This window comes from Stegodyphus dumicola, chromosome X2, assembly GCF_044657685.1.
Source record: "Stegodyphus dumicola isolate Sdum_Otavi_A_Nest chromosome X2, ASM4465768v1".
In the NCBI taxonomy this organism is placed as follows: Eukaryota; Metazoa; Arthropoda; class Arachnida; order Araneae; family Eresidae; genus Stegodyphus; species Stegodyphus dumicola.
This window is the reverse complement of record NC_140781.1, coordinates 173869468-173884933: the sequence shown is the minus strand read 5'-3', so window position 1 is coordinate 173884933 and position 15466 is coordinate 173869468. Positions and strand designations below refer to the sequence as shown.

General features: G+C 31.2%; 1 protein-coding gene across 2 annotated transcripts in view; it reads right to left on the bottom strand.

Annotated features, from left to right (window-relative positions):
* LOC118189993 (transmembrane 7 superfamily member 3-like) overlaps positions 1–15466 on the bottom strand; it is a 128546-nt gene that overhangs the window by 64914 nt on the left and 48166 nt on the right. For both annotated transcript variants that reach the window (XM_085808887.1, XM_085808888.1), the window contains exon 5: positions 3953–4039. In XM_085808887.1, coding sequence (XP_085665013.1) covers positions 3953–4039 — 87 coding nt within the window. The remainder of the gene's footprint in view (positions 1–3952; positions 4040–15466) is intronic.

Below are 15466 nucleotides of genomic sequence, written 5' to 3'. Positions count from 1 at the left end.
ATCTATTCACATAATAAATATGATAAGTAAAAAGGACAAATTCGAAGCTAGACTATGTGATTTGCAACACTGTTTGCTGTTTATTGAGATTGTGGTGTATAAGTTGACATGCTAGTTGATAACTGGTCAGTTTACAATGCTATAATGATAGCATGTGGGTTGGCAACTCTTCTTATTTTGAAAAAGAGTGGAATTTGCATTTTCCTTTCAAATGAAAATAGTACGACCTACTTCCAAGAGCTAACAAAAAGCCCAAACAAAACAAAATCAAAATTTCATATTACATTTAAATTTACAACGTGGTCATATCATATAATTTACAAATTAATTTTTTTATTTAGCCAATTTGCTTTCTATTTTTTCTTAGTTATTTAATTAACCCTTTTCATTATATACATAAATTTTGTTTTTGTTTCTTTAATTTGTGCAACATCACACAAATATTTAAAAAATTATTTCTTGTTATTATTGAAGGAATTTGTAGAATACAATAAAACCATTTCTAAGAAGATCACCCACATGTCTGAATGATTTGGTTTTCTATAGAGATGAAGGTCTTAAAGAAATAATGTTCAGAATACAGATATTTTATTTATGCTCTTAAAAAGACTGATTTTTTCCAGAGGTGGTTGTCTTAAAGAGCTTTTCGCACAAGAAGGTTGACTATAATATGATTGTGCAATTTTTTATTGTACTTTCCATTTTTCCTCTCTATGGTAGAAATTTTATAATGTTAGATACCGATTATTTAAAAATGCTTAAATAAAACAAGAATAAAAATGTTACCAATGTAATGCTTTATAGAAAAATAAAGCAACATACCTAAGTAAAACAAGAATAAAAATGTTACCACTTTTGGTTACTACAATTTTATGATACAAGAGTTTATAATTATATTAAAATGCATATCAGCATCTTTAAATATTGTACCTGAAACATACAGGAGGCAGTGAACATTATTTCGGAATGAACAGGAAATATTAATTGATTACATCGCTTAACACTGCACAAGTGCACGGTAATATTTTTAAAGACGAGCACCGAATATATTCCCTCTTTGCCTCAAAAAAGGCCCACAGATCTACAGAAAAATTTTACATTCTCATTGCTCGGATGATGTTTAAGGCTTCACATTATTTTCACCTTTCTAATGTGTTGTTGTCACGGTTACGCTGGCTCCCTTAGGTAACGAGTTCCACATGGACCTCGGATGATAACTGAGTGAAATATAGCAAATTAGAATTTTGATGTCAGAAATTTGAAGCAACAGTCAGCATCACCTACTGATAAAAGGTTATTAACTGCTTCTCTCAAGTCTTAATGCTTTTGCTATGCCTTTTTCTACCTGTGGCATGATTCCAATTTTCACCTGCCTCACTACTGAAATGCTTCTGTCAGGATTATTAGTGTTGGTAGCAAATGACTCAACTTCTATGATACTAGAATCACTTAAGAAGCTAAATCCTTTGTTAACCACTGAAGTGATTATGTCATAAGCTTAAGAACATTTTATTAGTTGCATCTCAGAAATAACTTGATCTTCATTATTTTCAGTTTTGGTAACTCTCAATAGTTTCTTGTTCTTCATTTACTTTAACATGTTTCTTTTCATTCTTTTCTTAAGCTACTATACAAGTTTTCTGATCTTCTTTCATGTAATGAAAGTTCAATGTGGTCATATGTGTCTGCTCTCTCTTGAAAGTTTATATCCTGGGGTAGAATTGTATGATATTCTTCTTCACAAAAATTCCGGAATATGCATCATCATCACATAGTCTTCATTTGAGAGTTTTGCTTTAGCATGTAGCACATGAAAATATTCCTTCAATAGCTAGATAATCTTTAACAACTAGATAGCTTTTGAAAGCTTTCTCATCCATTTCTCTTCTCTTATGGACCAAAACATGAACAAACTAAACTAAGTCTATTATACCAAGGTATTTCAGCTACAGTTTTATTTTTAATCCACAGCTCAAATTGATTCATGCCTTCTTCTGATAACATGCCACTTCTATTTAATATGCATATGGCAAAGGATTAACTCAGCCCCATACTGCTATAGAAAAATGGAATTTAAAATTAGGGTGCTTGAATGTTCTAGCCATGTTGACTACTGCATGCACAGTGGTTACTGGCCCTACATTGTCAGGTTGAGCATGATGCTGTTAGTCTCTGCATCACCTTTTTTAATGCAGAATTGCATAAATGTTTTCATAGTTGAACATGCCTCCTTTGCCATATAAATTACTTTATTAAATGCCCCAAGATCTTAGAAAATGACAGCACATATTTTTGCATTTCTCTGACTTTCAGTTTATTCTTCATAACACAACTACATCAAAACCTTGCATAACAAATAATCTTGAAGCCCAGCAGCTATTTATCTCTTCTGAAAAGATTCAACAAAGGGTCTATAGAATTCACTTCATATAAGTTCATTACCATTTTTCAGACTTATTACAGACAACATATACCCTTATCATTTTTTAATCTAGATGATAAGAGATTTTGACTTGATTTCTTGATCCAAATATGTTCTCTGTGAGTGAGTTAACACTTGTTACTGACTATTTGAGAAAGAAATTAAGAGCTTTTATGATGCAGCAACTCCTAAATAATGAGCTGGCTGCTGTCAAGTTCTTTCAGGAGAAAGGAATAATCCACAGCAAAAAATTGTTCAAATAGTGACCATAATCAGTTATGCTAATGTAGCATCATGCTACAAAAAAGAATAACTGCAAATTATTTACCTTACTAAACTATAATACTTTTCTCATATTCATATGTGATTCTACTTTGGAACAACATTGAATCCTAAATGGGTCATTAAGGTCAGTATTAGTATTTCAAGCTACTTATATAATTTGTATGGAGATAACTGCTGCATTGTTAATAGAAAAATACACCTTATTATTTTTGCCCTTTGAGTGCTGTAACTACCCTAATGATTTAAAAGAATTATTCATTTAATATATAATATATCTTTTTCAGTGAATACAAATTTTATCAAACTCATATCAGTCTACTAATTATAACCATTATGCTTTTCAATATATAAAGGGTGTTCAAATGAAAAGATATGAAACATTATAACAAACAAATGGGTTGAAATTTGAATATACAACTTTGGCATAATGTAGTGACACATCTAAAGACACGATTGCAGTATCCAACATGGTTATGCACATGGGCATGTGCCCACACATGACGCCAGAGTGAAGCAGGCGGTTCTGTATTCTGTCCAATTGATGCAGCAGTGCGTGTGATGACATCTTGGCATTCACAATGCAAAATTTGACAATTGGAGAGCAGCAAGATGTTATCAGATTTCTGACTGAGGAAGGGGTTAAATCGGCTGGAGTGCTAGTTCAGCTCCGTATATGGCCACCATGTGGCGACGAATATCATCCAGTTTAACCCCTTCCACAGTCAGAAATTTGATAACATCTCGCTGTTCCTCAACCGTCAACTGTTGCATTATGAATGCCAAGATGTCATCACCCGCACTGCCGCATCAACTGAATGGAACGCACAACTGCCTACTTCACTCTGGCATCATGCGCGGGCTTTTGCGCATGCACACAACCACGTCAGATACTGCATTTACATCTTTAGATGTCTCACTACGTTATGTCAAAGCTGTATATTAAAATTTCAACTGGTCTGACTGTTACGACGCTTCGTACCTTTTCATTTGAACACCACTTGTTCTCATACATTTAATCTTATTTTAAATGACTTTCAATAAATCAAGTTTATAATCTATACTAATTATTATCATTTCAAAGAGACTACAATTTAGGATAAAAGGTAAGCTATCACAATAAAGCTACTCTTTCAAAGATACAGTTTTTAAAAGATTAAAAAACTGCAAGTAAAAAAACCTTTCGGTAATACATTGAATTACAAACAAATTCATCAGAAATAAAATTTTAAAAGTGTCATTACTTACTTGCCCTGATAAACAACGGTCCAAAAAATGCAACAAAAAAACCATACACAGACAACAAGAAAAGGAATGCCTTGCCTTCAAAAAAATCTGAAAACACAAAATATTACATTTCTTTGGAAAATTAAATAATTTATTTAATAAGGTATTAAAATCATAAAATTAGGCAAAAGATTTTAAATAAAACTATTCATTTAGAGGGTGATTACACACAATTTCCCATTCTTCAGCAACAAAAAAAATCCACAGGAGTGTCTGACCTCCTCAATATCCATGGAGTTTTATTTAGAAAAGTATAAATAATGCCAAAATAAAGTCGTTATTTTGCCTAATTTTAAGTTTTATATTGCTTTGTTTCTCTTCTGATTTGATATTAACCCCTTAGCGGTTGAGCCGGCATCTCATAGAGGCAGCCATTCCGAATATATTTTGTTGCATCCATATTTCCCACAGGCTGCACTTTTGCAATAAACGTCATGGGAATTCCAATTTTTATTTGTGCCCCTATTAATTTTATTTACACAGCTGCTTCCCAGATGGCAGCACAACACTTGTAGTTTGATTATAAGACAATAAATAGTATGTAGATTTAGAATATTTTTCTCCATTTGAACATGTTTTGAAAGGATTCAGTTTCAGTGCTCATCATTTTTTAATGTTTAACCTTTTACCTGCTCAAGATATGTTTAAACATTTTCAGAGTTTCATTTAAAAAATGCTTTAGATGAGTTTACACAAATTAGAAATCCTTTGAAAAATGTTTAAGACATGAGCCCAAACTTGATCAAAATACTTAAGACATGTTCAGACGATACACTATGGTCTTTTCCCCCTTATGTTTCTGCAGGCGGCTGACACATAGTTCTTAATAGGGTGTGAAATCTGTTTGAAAACACCACTTTACGGAAGAGTCCTGCAAATTCAGTTTCATTGTCAGACAGCAGGTATGTTATCCTTCTGGCAACTGCAAGTTGTGAATGGAGATAAATTGTTTTACTATAGTTTGCCTTGTGTTATTCATACTAATGAAAGTCAAATAGAATTGCTCGTTGTTATAGTACATTACAGAATTTTAGTAGAAACAGGAAAAAAAAAATCATAATCGTAATGGAAGATGTACTAATTATATACTATAGAATTACACATTTTATTTTTATATTGAAAGTCGGTTACAATTTCCGATTTGTCAAGAACATGAAAAAATATAAAATGTTGCAACTAGATTTTTTGTTTGCTCTCATATTTCAAGTACAGGTGTTTTTAATGGTATATCCATTTTGGATGCCTTTTAGAATGTTAAAACTGTGCTTTCATCATGCCTGAGCTTTGTGTGACTATGACACTATAAACGAAAACTTCAGTTAAATTGAATAAAATATGCAAAAGAATGTATAAAAATATTTGTTTTAAAAATTTTATTATTAAGATTTGAAATACAACACATATTTAAAATTTAGGGGGGAAATATGCAATTCTTGAAACTTATTTGTAAAGAAAGCTATCCATATAAAATCTCTTTAAAATTAATGAAGTAAAGAAAAACAGTTAGTACATGGAAAGGTCAGACATTCTGTGCACAAAAAATTACAGTCAAAAGAACAGTTTATTACAAAATAAATTAATATCAGAAGGCAATGTTACTCGCGTCCGTGATATCCTTAATTCACACATGCCTCCTGGGTGGTGCGCTAAATGAGTAACAGCTATGGCTAAATCATTGTTTTTGTGTGATCCTTGAGCTGTTGTGTTTGGATTGATCTTTCCAATAAAGCCACATGTAACAACAACAAATTAATATTCCTCCAAATGTCCTTGCTGATAGCAGTAATATGAATGAAAATAATTCTTTAAAGTTCCTAACTTAATCTATTGGTACAAAATAAATGTGTCTTCGAGATTACTCCACAAATAAATATAATTTGATATAAATACTACAAAAGACTGTCAGAGACATTGAAATCAGAGACATAAAATCATTGAATACTGATAGTTTGAAGTGGGTTCAAATCCTGGGAAATGGTTTGGCTACATGACAATTTTTGAGGCAAAAATGCTTAACACAAATATGAGCAAATTTCATTTAAAAAGTTCTTCACAAAGACATGTCTTGGTGATGAGTGTTTGCTTGGTATTAAGTTTTATTTGGTTTGTTAGATTATGGCAAAGTATGTGAAGGTGCTAAGGACAGGTATGCTTTCATGGAAGACTTCCTTAGGGAAACTGTCTCATACCCATGCTACATATAGATAAAATATTGTTAGATTATGGCAAAGTATGTGAAGGTGCCTAAGGACAAGTATGCTTTCATGGAGGACTTTCTTAGGGAAACTGTCTCATACTCATGCTACATATAAATAAAATCGCGGAGCCGATCCAGTCTGTTTTGAATCCAGGTCAAACTATCAGTATAAGAAGAGACAGTCCTCAAGCTAAATAAAATAAATAAACAATATTGTGATAGTCACTTTATGCTACTGAAATGGCAATAGCTTCTTATTATACCAGCCTAACATTTTTCGTTCAGTATGAGATTTCAATTGTTTTTGTTATTGGACAGCCCACCAGCAGCCGAGCAGAAAAGTGGTAGCAGAACACTGGTAGTTTAATATGGGGTTCGAATCCCAGCAAATGGGCTGACTGCATGGACGCTTTCATGGTTTTCCTCACATGTATCATGTATACAAACCAGTTTCCCTAAGGAAGTCACAGCCCTTGAGTGCATTCTTAAAATCAAATAAAATAAAGCAAACCATTATCACATATGATGTTTCAAATATTCTTCTGTTGAAAAGTGTATGTGCCAAAGTTTGCCCCCATTAAATGAAATGTGTTCTTTTTTTCTTTGTCTTTTATTATGATGTTTTTTTTTTCCCAGAATCTGAAATGGTAAATAAAATATTTTTAATAATGTGTCACACAATTTAATTTTTTGATCAATGAAAAATTAATTTCAATAAATGACTTATGTTTAAAAAATTTTACCGATGGCGAAATGAGCTTCAGTCAAAAATACATTTTCTGGCTGGCACATATATTTTTTTTAAGAGGAAATTCTTTTGTACATGCTGTCTTAAAACCAAAAAGATCCACAGAATTTTCAATAGGGACATAAAATTTTATTGAAATTTGTGGATTATTTGTGTTCTGAAGTAAGAGTCAGATATAGATGAATGATATATAGATCATACATCAGATATAGTATGAATTTAAAATAAGGATATATGTAATAAGGAATTTGCTGCCAGACATTCCCAGCAAAATATGCTAAATTTTGCTCTCTATATAGAATCAATGTATGTTCTGTTTCATATTTGAATTTATCAATGTTATTATACTTCAGTTTATCACTGTAATTAAGTGTTATATAGAGATTTAGTTGCGTCAGATATGCATTTTATTTTTATAAATCTAGTTCGTTTATTAATATTATATTTGTTAAATACTATTTATCAAATTTTCAATTCTGTCAAACCCCACCAAAGACCTCATGGTGAAGACAGCTATTTACTGCTGTTCGACTCACGTTCAAACTCTAATGAATGAACATTGTTGGGTTTCCCCATGTGTAATGTGAACATGAGTCAGTTTTACTTAGAAATCATCCATGGGGACATCACTTTCCTTATGCAGACAGATCACATTTGCCTTGCCATATGCAATCCAACAAAGTTTGTTCCCCCCCCCCCAAAAAAAACTAATAAATGCATATAATAAAACAAAAATAAGTGCATATAATGAAAAAAAAATATTTTTTTAATATTCCTAAATTGCATTATTTTCTAATTTTATTACATTTTTATGTATGTATTAATATATATTTTATATGTGTGAATGTAAGTTTGTCTATGCATATTAATTAAGCAAATCTGATTTGAAAATGCACAATTCTCAAAACTTGAAGAACATTACTTGTAGTCTGAGAAAATATCTACAAAGAAAATTATCTCCCTACTCAGTGCTATCTAAAATAATTTTAAAATGCTTATTAATTTTAAAGCAACTCAATTTGTTTTTCTTGTATATATGAAAAATACCAAAATCAGTCAGACAGGAAGTACAATTGTAAAACTTATCTTTTCAAACAAAAGTTTCTGTAGAATTTCCTTATGGAACTACATCAGCAAGTAACAGAGGCCACTGATTCATTTTGTATCTGTTAGACAAAGTAGTTAAAGTACACACTGACCGATTTCACCACCAAGACTTTTTCTCTACGAAAGCAGACGCCACTTATATCTTTGGCTATGGTTTGGTTGAATGGCATCTGAGAAGCACTCTTATTTGAATGTGTTGAAGCTTGAGTGAGTGGAAGAATTATTGTTCCAAAAGCAATCAGTCGCACACAATACATTTTTTTCTTCAAATCCAGGAATTTGTAAAAGTTAATTTTGTTTTACATATACAAGAAAACTGCATGTAAAGCATAATAATCATAACCATCCACTGCATGTTAATCGTGCTCTCAGCTCTTTGGTTGGATGTGAAAAAAAAAATCCTAAGCTGCTTTTGTATTACTTGTATAGTGAAAAAACATTTCAAAAAGCATCTTCATATGGAAAGTTTTTTTTATTACCGTATTTGACGGCATATAAGACGCACCCTTATTTAGACGACCACACACATGGAAAAAAGTTTCAATAGCATGGTTTCTTTTAGTTCTCACATTTCGTAAAGGCCAAATAAACAATTATTGAATGCAATTACCTTCATGTATAAGACTGTGTCCTTCACGTATAAGATGCAGGTAACTTTTATGAGACCAAATTTAGGGGAAAAAAGTGCATCTTATATGCCATCAAATACGGTAATGAACACAGCTGAAAACATGTTTCTGTCTTTTGCATATCCACAAAAGAGCATGAAGTATTATTGTTCTCTTTTGTGATGTATTATACTTTTCTAAACTTTTTTATTCCTAAATTTGCTCTCCTTCTTTTATTATACACAAGCATTTTTTTCAAATATCAGCGACCAATCAGCCCTAAGATTGGTAAAGTCACCGAAGAACGTTAATTTGAACAAATTCAAATCTTGGCAAATAGATTAACTGCAGGAAAGGTTTTGTGGTTTTGTGCAACATGTAATGTAATATGAATTGTTTCCCTTTAAGCTTCCTTTACAAGACATAACTCTTTTTAGGCATATAGTCCTCAAGTATTTTGCTGTAAACAATTCTAAGATTTTGTGATATAAAATTAATTATAATCATTAGCAGCTGCTTTTGTGTATATTATATTTATAAATACATGCCTGCAATTAATATTGAGAATGCTGTGAATATAATTGATGATATGATTAATACTGAAAATACTGTTTAAGATAAAAACAGATTCAAATCTTGCTTTCATTATAGAGTAAGATGCACCAAACAGTTTTTTATAGAAGGAAATATAGAAGTATATATATATATATATATAAAACTCAGTGGCGCAACAGCCCTAGTAGGCGATGACTTACAGCGCCCTGAAATCTGCTTTCTTGACCTTGGGGACCAGAGTGCATCAGCATATACCCTGGATAAGTGGTCAACTTGTCACAGGACACCCCGTGTTTAGTCCCCAAGAGAACTTGGTACTCATTTTATCGACCCGCTCAAGGGATGAAAGGCTGAGCAACCTTGACCAGCTCGGGAATCAAACCCCGGACCTGTGGTACAACTGCGCAATGCGCTAGCCACTTCACCACCGGGCAGTCATATAGAAGATGCTAATTTGATATATTGACCAGAAAATATATTATTGTCATTAATTCCTATAATAAAATTTCCTATGCTTAAGATTCTGGATTATGGTAAAGCATACAGAGGCTATCTGGCTAAAGGAAGGGTTGCTTTCGTGGAAGATTTTTTGAAAGAAACAGGCCGACTAGTGTATTGTTATTCACAATACAGTCGTGAAAAACCCAGAAACCTCCCATGCAGCCACTAGGATTTAAATGTGCTCAGAGATCTTAATGCTTAGCTACTAGTGGGCTATCTTGAATCTAGTGATAAAAAAGTAAAATGCAAATTTGACACTGATATAATCACCATCTCAACACTTAAGTAAATTCTAAATATTTTGTTTGTTGCTCTTAATAACAGATTTAATATTTAAAAGTTAAAATCATAAGGTGTGTATTAAAAAATCTTGAAATTATTGCTTAAAAAAATACAGAAATAGATACATTTATGCCAAAGGCAAACTTAATTACTTTGAGATCCAGAAGATATTTTTAATAATAAATTTCTTAGCTCCAGTTCTGCATGAATACCATTCAAAATATAATTATCAAAGAAGTCACATAGTTACTGATATTGTTTGTACTGATGTTTAAAACAATTGTTAATGCTATATCTTCATTAAATCATTTAACTATTTATTTTCCTAAATCACAACTAAAAATATGTCAAACTTAATACACATCCTTTTTCAAATCAGCAATTGATGTATAATCAATCGCAAAAATGCCTTTTTTGGGGGGGGGGTCCTTAAAATTAAGATATTTAGTCACAAAGATTTATGTTGCTAAATAGATTATTTAAAAAAACCACATTTATACATATTTTTAAGCATATACTGCTCATTCAAAAAACAAAATCTTTCCAGAAAGTAACATTCCTTTTAAAAAGGATGAAAATTTCAGCATTAAATATGCCTGAAAAGTTAGAATTTTTAAATCTCCGTAATACTTAATTAGAGTTTCTTTAAAAAGCAATTTTAAAAGTCAGTTCAAGTCAAATTGATTAAATTTGGTAGAAATAATAAAAAGGAATTTTTTTATAATAGTATTCAAATATTGTACTAAAATATCTTAAAATTATATGTAATAATTAATGCAAAAAGAAATTATAGAACTTAAAATTATTATTTGCAAGCAAATGAAAAATGTAGAAAACTGTTGAAATTTTTGAAGATTTTTAATTTATGACAAAAAAACATTATCGGAAAATCCTATGACATTCAACTGAACTATAAATATTTATCTTTAATCCTCCGACAGCTCAATTTGTGGACCGAAATCGCTTCCAAAATTTATATTTTTTTATTTTATTTATTTATTTATTTTTGCATATTTTAAATCTATATATATTGGGGAATTGAAAAATGCACTTTTCTTTCTAGAAAATATTTTTATATAGATTTTTATCATGAGAAACTAAGTTGCCAGAAAAACCAATTGCAGATGTTATCACCAAAACAAAATCTTTTTCTAAATAAATTTCAGTCGAATTACAGTTAACTTCTACTTATTGCATAATATAAAAGAGTAAAATGTATAAAATTTAAGAAAATATAAAGCGCTGAGGGAAAAATACCTTAGAAATGCAGTTTAGTATGATAGAGTTCAAAACAGGGTTCAAGGCACAGTTTTTGCACCAGATTCAATAAATCTAATTAATAATCAATCTAATTATTAATCTAATTAATAATTAAATAATTTAATTAAATAATCAAGATAATCTCTGAACGTTTTCTAGCAGCCATTTCCGTAAGAAAAAAGCGGCAAAAAGTGAATTTTGAGTGCTAAAACCACGTGCCTTCAAATGCCGCAAATTAGTGGACAACTAACAATATCTGTTGGCCAAAACGTAAACTAAATGCTTAATACTGTATATAATTTATTTCAATGCTTAAACAGGGAAAAAACAGGATGCTCTCCTCAGTAAAGGAAGAAAAACATATGCCCGCAGAAATCGCAGGATAAGCAAATTTTGCTACATTTGAGTTGCCCGTGGAAATCGCGGGATGATCAGCCAGAGGGTTAAATGCTTCTGCAATATAATCGAGGGAATGGAAAATTGCATCAGATATTTGTTAATATGGATTTAATTAATAGCGATAGTCAACGATACAGGTAACTTGGATAAAAAATGTATAATAATTAAAAATAAAACTGGTTAAATTTAAAAACCAATTTATTTGAAAATAAGAGTCTTAACCCCTTAACTGCCGCGGGCGTATATATACGCCTTGCTCAGCCGATGCGTTAACTGCCCCAGATGCGCAGCCGATGCGTTAACTTTGCGAATAATTTTAGGTGTAGCAGCGCAAAGCAAATGATAGCAGTTTGGAAGGACGTATATATACGCCTGGGGCAGTTAACGCATCGGTTGAGCAAAGCGTATATATACGCCCGCGGCAGTTAAGGGGTTAAAGGAAAGAGAACTTTTAAGTTTTGTAACTTTACCTGCTGGACTCTGTAGCAGTGAGATGGTCATCAAGGAGAAGCTATTCATTTGCAACTTTCTTGACAGCTTGCTTATAATAATGTTTATGGCAGTAATCCATCTCATTTAGTCAGAATCATTGAAAAAAAATTCTGGGAGGGAAGGGAAATAAGAAGTAGCTGGCACTTTTCAGAGGTTTAGGGTTATTTTTGTGACAGTTTATGAGGAGTTCGGTTCAAATTTAGCAACAATTTAAAAAATTTTAGTAGAAAATATCTTGGCAGGTTAATATTTGTAAAATGAACAGTTCAAGTGAACATGAGATTTAAGTTTTGAAGAATCGGAAGTGATTCAGAAGGCAGCTTTTTTTCAGATGCTTTTGATTCGGAAGCACTGGAATTTGAATAGAATGATAATAGTGATGACCCCACGCAACCTTTAAAAGGACGTCAATGGAACAAAATTATGGTGCACATCCCAGATACATGTCCTCGACTGAAAATGTCAAATTACTGCCTTCAGTTCAAATTAGTGCCTACAGTTAACATTCCATTTCAACCTACTGCCTAAAGTTAATATTTCATTCAATATTTCACCATCTCAACTGCCTTAAGTTAATATTTCGTTTTCATCATATTATTGTTCAGATTATTGCCTAAAGTTAATATTTCATTTCAAGCAAAGTCAGGTATTTTCCAATTTTATGAGCATTTTATAAATGATGAAATAGTGGATATAATTGTAAAAGAGACTAATCGCAATGCTTAGCAATCAGGTAAAAGGTAATTGAAAGAGAAGGCACTGGAAACCTGTATTGCCACATGAAATGCATTTTTTTCTTGCACTCTAAATTTTACGAAGTATTATCAAAAATGCTGAAGAAAGCACGTATTGGACTAAAAAAAAGTGGGAACTCTTTTTTCCATAAAATTATGTCACATATTTAAATCTGTGAAATAAAAAAAAAATACTTGCATTTTGTGAACAATGAGTCTCATGATCTAGAACAGCGACTCTCAACCGGTGGTATGCGTATTACTGGTGGTACACAAGGCAAAAATAGATTGTACGCAAAGAAAACAGGTAACTAGAAAATTCAAAAATTAAATACCTCAACATCCTGTTAAGGTTCTTTTTATAACACTCGTAAATTTATGCAATCTGAGTTTATTCAAAGTCAATAACCACTCACAGACTTTAGCAAAATAATCCATTTTTAGTCTCACAAATATTCTTTTAGCCACAGACACAACAAAATTTGCAATAAATGATGTTTTTAAAAGGAGTAATGGAAATGGATGTTGTATTTAATAGAAAATAAAAATATGTTCCTATAAAAAGATAATAATATCTCATTAATTCTTTTAGAATTGATCGATTTATTAGCATGTCTAAACTTCATGATGCCACCATTTCCCGGCTCATATTGCTCTATTTTCAATCAGAATCATTTTTTTAATGTTGATTTGCTGTCTCTAAAAGTAGGTATTTCTTATTGCTTTGAATTTGTTACTTTTCTACACGATTTGAGAATATCGTCACCTGTTTCTGAAGAACTCACAATATATAATGCATTTAAATATTTGTGAAAAAATAATAAAAAAATCTAGATCTTCAAAATGGAAAAATGATTATGATTGACGAAGCAGAAAAGTGATGATTAACAGGTCATGGATCCAGGACAATCCATTAACATTAAGCAAATTGAAAAGAAAAAAGAAATTGTTTTTAGAAAATACAATGAAAGTTACTTATCACTTAGGTTTACTTGGAATGGAGATGAAATGGACCCTCAATACCAATGTGCTGTTTGCTGTGAACTATTATCCAGTCAAAGTATCAAACCATCCTTTGTTAAATGACATCTTGAATCTAAGCATGCCAATTTAAAGGATAAATCTGAAGAATATTTTAAGAGAAGATTGCCCGAGTTCAAGTAAATCATCGGAGTAAATAAGTAACGAAAGGTTTCACTACTTCAAGTGAAAAAGCTTTCGAAGCTAATTACCTAGTAAACCTAAAAATTGCTAAGACTGGACATGCTCATTGGAGGAAACCTTATATTATCAGCAACTAAAGATATCATTATTATCATTCAACAAAAAAGAGGCTAATGAACTTAATAATTTTCCATTATCAAATGATACAGTAAGTTGGTGAATTCATGAAATGGCAAATTCCCTAAAAGACACTTATTCAAAAAATAAAACTCAGTGAGTATTTCACCTTGGAATTGAATGAAAGAACTGATATAATGAACCTTGTTCAATTATTAGTTTACATATGTTTCGAAGACGATCAACCAATTGCCAAAAAGTATTTATTTTGTTAATCTCTTCATGATAGAGCAACTGCAAATGAAATTTTCAAAGTAATTGACAAATTTATGTCTGAGAATGATATTCCTTGGAATAAGTGCATTGCCATATGCAGTGATGGAGCTCGGGCTTTAACAGGAAAATATTCTGGTGTTATTTTTCGCAGAATAGAAATAAAGAAAGTAGCACCTGAAACTAAATTTACTCATTGCTCCATTCATCCTGAAGCTTTAATAGCCAAAACAATACCGGAAAACTTGAAAATCATTTTCAATCAACATGTGAAAACTGTTAATTTTATTAAAAACCGAGATTTAAATTCAAGAATATTTACAATTTTAAGCTAAGAGATGGGCAGTGAACATGAAACACTTTTGTTACATTCTGAAGCAAGGTGGTTACCCAGAGGAAAAGTTTTAAATCACCTTTTTGAACGTTGATAAGAAATTCAAATTTTATTTTGTCATTCAAAACTTGAACTGCCAAAATGTTTATTTACTGAATTATGGTTGGCGCGTTTAGCATATTTAGCTGATATTTTCGGAAAGTTAAATGAATTAAATTTAGGATTACAAGGTCAAAGTATTAATTTGTTTATCATCAAAGATACAACAAATGCAATGATAAAAGAACTCAAGCTAATAATCAAAGAATCGGATAATAATAAGATTTTTGCCACTTTTAGAAAGTTTTCTAACTGAAAATAATTTGAAAATGAAAGAAGAATTAGCGTCTGACATTAAAAAGCATTGTTTTTCATTGATAAATCATTTCAACATGTCTTTTCCTGAGGATTATGAAAAAGAAAATTGGACTAGAAATCTATTTTGTTCAAATGTACCTGAAATTTTATCTCGTGAAAGAAACGAACAATTGATAGAAATTTCCTGTGATCGTACTCTAACTGAAGATTTAAAACATAACAGAGTTGTTATCTTTTGGCTGGATAAAAAAAAAAAAAAACCTTTTGCCCAACCTATTTGTGTGAACAAGATTTCCTTCCAATGAACAATAAATACAGAACAAAATTAAAAGTGGATCCTAATTTAC